At 47.1% G+C, this 4,254-nt stretch overlaps 1 protein-coding gene across 1 annotated transcript; it reads left to right on the forward strand.

The window, feature by feature from the left end:
* The first annotated feature begins 2,365 nt into the window (after window positions 1-2,365).
* Window positions 2,366-4,054, forward strand: olig3 (oligodendrocyte transcription factor 3). The gene has a single exon (XM_023327880.1). It carries the CDS (start codon window positions 2,667-2,669, stop codon window positions 3,573-3,575), a length of 909 nt encoding a protein of 302 aa, XP_023183648.1. The 5' UTR covers window positions 2,366-2,666; the 3' UTR covers window positions 3,576-4,054.
* The last annotated feature ends 200 nt before the right edge of the window (window positions 4,055-4,254 follow it).

Genomic DNA, 4,254 nt, shown 5'->3' on the forward strand with positions numbered 1-4,254 from the left:
TTTGGCTTGAGCAAGACCAATAAAAATTGCGGTCACAGGTTGGAGTAATTTTTCAAAGTTGGCTCAAAGAAACACATTTTCAGTGCCGTTAAAAAGAGTAAACTAAGAAGAAGCTTTAATCTTTGTTACAGCCTGTGACTGTTTGCACAGCACAGGAATAACAAAATACTTTATTTACTTCTAAAGAGGATGGTTTAGTGCAAATTATTTTTGTGCCAAACTTTTAATTTGAATCCGGTTTTCATTTGAGGGAGAGCTTACCTGTTTGAAATGTGGAAATGTTCAGTTATCATGGTTTAAAGAGACACATTATTTACTTCTAAAGAAAATTCTTTAGGAATCATAATATAATCTATTTATTATTGACTGTTTGACATGGAAAAAACTGAAGCCAACGTCTGATTGGTTGCTCTGTACCTCCAGAAAACTGCTCAGCCTTCGCAGATGAATTTGGAGCTTCAGACAGAACCCAGAATCCATTAAGAAACTTTTCAGCTCTGTTGTGGTCAGTTCTGGTGAAACACAGCTAATGAATCCAGTCTGGTTCAGAAACATTGGTTCTTCCACTCTCCTTTTAGGCTAAAGATAATTATAAGAACTTAGGACGAGACAATGAAGTCTTCTTCTTTAAGTTTCAGAAGGACTCACAAAGTTTGGATACATTTAAGGTGCAGATCAGTTTCCTAATGAAGCATTGTTTTAATTTTCAAAGCAGGGCACAGACAAAGATGGAGCATGATTTATTTTTTTTTCCCCTCCTCTAAATTAGATTATTGTAATTGTGTCTTTATCCTATCAGGCAGCTGGAGCTCATCCAAAGAGACCTGACCAAAACCGGGAAAATGAATCATCTTAGTTCATATTCCTGCACCGGCTCCATGTTTGTAACAGAACAGCATGTTTTAAAATCTTGTCTATGTTGTTTGTTTGTTTGTTTGTTTTTAAAACTAGAATTAGTGTTGGACATACAAACAGGCGTCTTTGGTTTGAAACAAGTAGATCCTTCAGGTCATCTCAGATGTTTTCACAGAGCGATCAGAACGAAACAACGTTTTATGTTCTCAGCTCTGAAACCAACTCACTGAAAACCTGAGCTATTGTTCCACATATCAGGTCGATAAAGTCTATAATTTAGAACAGGTTTGTAGTGAGGGGCAAAAATACAGATTTAAGCTATGTGCAGTTAAAATGAAGCCTAGGCGCAAATTCAAACTGGAAGACTCTTTTATCCCCACCGGGACCCGTTAATTGAAGCGACCTGCCCACAATCGTCGACCTATCAACGCCGGACCAAGCCACGTCACGTCCAATCACCGACCAAGTCCCAGCTGATAAGGACCTTCATTCATGGCGTCCTTCGCTCTCCAGCCGAGCTCAACCCACCACCACCCCTTCTCCTCCATTCGCCCGGTCCTGAGGCCCGCACCCTTCTTCAACCTCCACCACCAGTGCCGGGCCCCGGGGGATGACGTTCCTAACAGCATCGGGGATGCTCATCTGAAGCCTATCGCTAACGCTGCGATAACTGTTATCCCCAGCCGGGGCCCGAGCGCCAAAGACTTTAAATTCTGTTTGTCAATAAACTCTGCTAATTGTCTTCTCATCTCCGTCTGAGTCTCTCCAGATTGAAATTGTATTTTAATTTACTTACTTTCTCCTAATTGTATAACCCATTTTACATGTATTTTCATCTTGAAACTGTTTCCCTCTAGTCCTGCAAATCTATTTAAATGATATTATTATTATTATTATTATTATTATTATTATTATTATTATTATTATTATTATTATTATAGGAACTGCGAAGAACTTTCCAGAGTCTGTAGTGATCTGTGTTCACTACACTTACGATCAGCCGGACTGTCTCCAGATTGAGGCAGCAGGAACCGATGAATGGAACAACTTCCCTTCCCAGTCCTGCGCATTTTCCGGTCAGTCGCAGTCCAAGGCGTGTAACTTCATAGAACTCAACATTTTCTGTTATATAGGCTTCATAAAGTTTGTTTGTTTTTTTCAAGTGAGTTTAATGTTTATTGTTTTCTAGGCGAACTTAATTTGAAAAATGATGGGCCACTTCAGGTTTTACGCGCAACTCGGCTGTGCGTAAAGCGTTTGTTGTAGTTGCGGCAAAACATTACAAATGAAACTGCTCAACTTTGTGCGTTGATGTTAGTATAGCTGTGAGGTCACTAAATGCACTGCTTTAAAACCGACCGGCTTGTTCCCGTGCTGGCTACAGCAGCGGAGCGCTTTGGGCCCCTGACTGCGTCCTAACAATGCCAGTGGGTCGCCGCGCAGCGCGGTCAGTGGGACAGTCAAAGCACGCCGCCCCTTTCGCGCCGGCACGTCACTCTCTTAACCAGGCGTTATGAATGGGAAAGCCGCTTTTGTCTGTCCCCGCGTATAAATACGCGCCATGAGTGTCCTCTTCGTGCGCACACGGAGAGAGAGAAAGTCGGCAGCCACATAAGCAAAGCGGCTACTGCAGAGCGGGACGGGACGCACGCAGGCGACATCAGGCGATCAGAGCGAGTAGAAAGGCTCAGGAAAACAGAGGAAGAGACCGACTGGCGGAGTGACACGAGAGAGGGGAGGGAGAGGAGAGGAGAGAGGGAGGAAGCCGGCAGCGACCTCCTACCCGACAACCTCGGAAGCAAACCCATAAAATGAATTCAGACTCCAGCCCGAGCAGCAGAGCTTCTTCCCCGGACATGGACGGCATGTTTCTTCGAGACCACCTTCCGCACCACCATCACCACCACCACCACCTCCACCAGCACGTCGGCTCGTCCGTCACCTCCTCCACGCAGAGCGGCGAGCAGCAGAGCCAAAAGATAACCGAGCACCTGCGCGCAGTGGACGCAAAGTCCGCGTTGGTGGGAAGCAGCAGCAGTAGCAGCAGCAGCAGCAGCAGCAGCAGCAGCAACAAGTACAAACTGAAGAAGCAGGTCACCGAGGAGGAAATGTACCAACTGAGACTCAAGATCAACGGCCGGGAGCGGAAGCGCATGCACGACCTCAACCTGGCCATGGACGGGCTGCGCGAGGTGATGCCGTACGCGCACGGGCCGTCGGTGCGGAAGCTCTCCAAGATCGCCACGCTGCTGCTGGCCAGGAACTACATCCTGATGCTCACCAGCTCCCTGGACGAGATGAAGCGGCTGGTGGGAGAGATTTACGGCGGGCAGCACTCGGCCTTCCACTGCGGGACCGTGGCGCACGGGGCCGGCGCGAGCGGACACTCGGCGGTCCCGGCCGCGGCCGCCGCTGCAGCCGCCGCCGCCGCAGCCGCCGCTCACCAGGTGCACCCTCTCCTCGGCGGCGCGCTGACCTCCTCCCCGTCCTCCACGCTGTCCAGCGCGCTGCCCGGACTCACGTCCATCAGGGCGCCCCACGCGCTGATGAAGGGCTCCCCGGCGGCGCCCCCGGCGCTGCAGCTGGGCTCCGGCTTCCAGCACTGGGCCGGCCTGCCCTGCCCCTGCACCATCTGCCAGGTGCCTCCTCCTCCGCACATCCCCATCACCTCCACGGGCTTGACGAGACTCACGGGGGAGGGGAAGGACGGCCTGAAATGATGTCCGACACCCAGCAGAGACTGAAAGATGATCTGACGTCTTGTACATAAAGAAATCAGGGCATGGGATGCATGTTGTCGTTTAGTTTGTTTTCTTGATAAACGTATATAAGAGAAAAATAAATTTAACCTCCTTGTAACAAGGACATATAAAGACTGACTCTTGGTTTTTCACCCCTCGCAGGTGAAAAAGCGCAACAGGACGCCATGTTCCTCCTGTGTTTGGCTGAACTTAGTTTTACGGCACATTGTGACAAGTGGCGGAGGCTGCTTGAACGTCTTGTTTTTGGTTTCGCATCAGGCGTCATTTTGTGAAAAACGAAGAAAGCTTCCCGTGCCTTGTACCAAGGAGTTTATACACTTACACGAGAGTTAAGAGATTCATGGGGTTTGGCTGAAACGAGTTGGAGTGAAAGATCCATTTCAGCAGTGTGGCATATTTCTTGTCTGGTTGTGCAACATTTCTGTTTTTTCCTTCCCTTTCTCTCTCTCTCTCTCTCTCTCTCTCTCTCTCTCTCTCTCTCTCTCTATATATATATATATATATATATATATATATATATATATATATATATATATATATATATATATATATATATATATATATATATATATATATGTATATATATATATATATATAAAGGTTGTTGTTTCTTTTTCTTGCATGTTTGTGTAATGAT

Source organism: Xiphophorus maculatus, chromosome 22, assembly GCF_002775205.1.
Source record: "Xiphophorus maculatus strain JP 163 A chromosome 22, X_maculatus-5.0-male, whole genome shotgun sequence".
NCBI classification, from domain to species: Eukaryota; Metazoa; Chordata; class Actinopteri; order Cyprinodontiformes; family Poeciliidae; genus Xiphophorus; species Xiphophorus maculatus.

What these genes read in the sequence shown, in the direction of transcription:
- olig3 (XM_023327880.1), top strand. Translation starts at nt 2,667, where the DNA reads ATGAATTCAGACTCCAGCCCGAGCAGCAGAGCTTCTTCCCCGGACATG.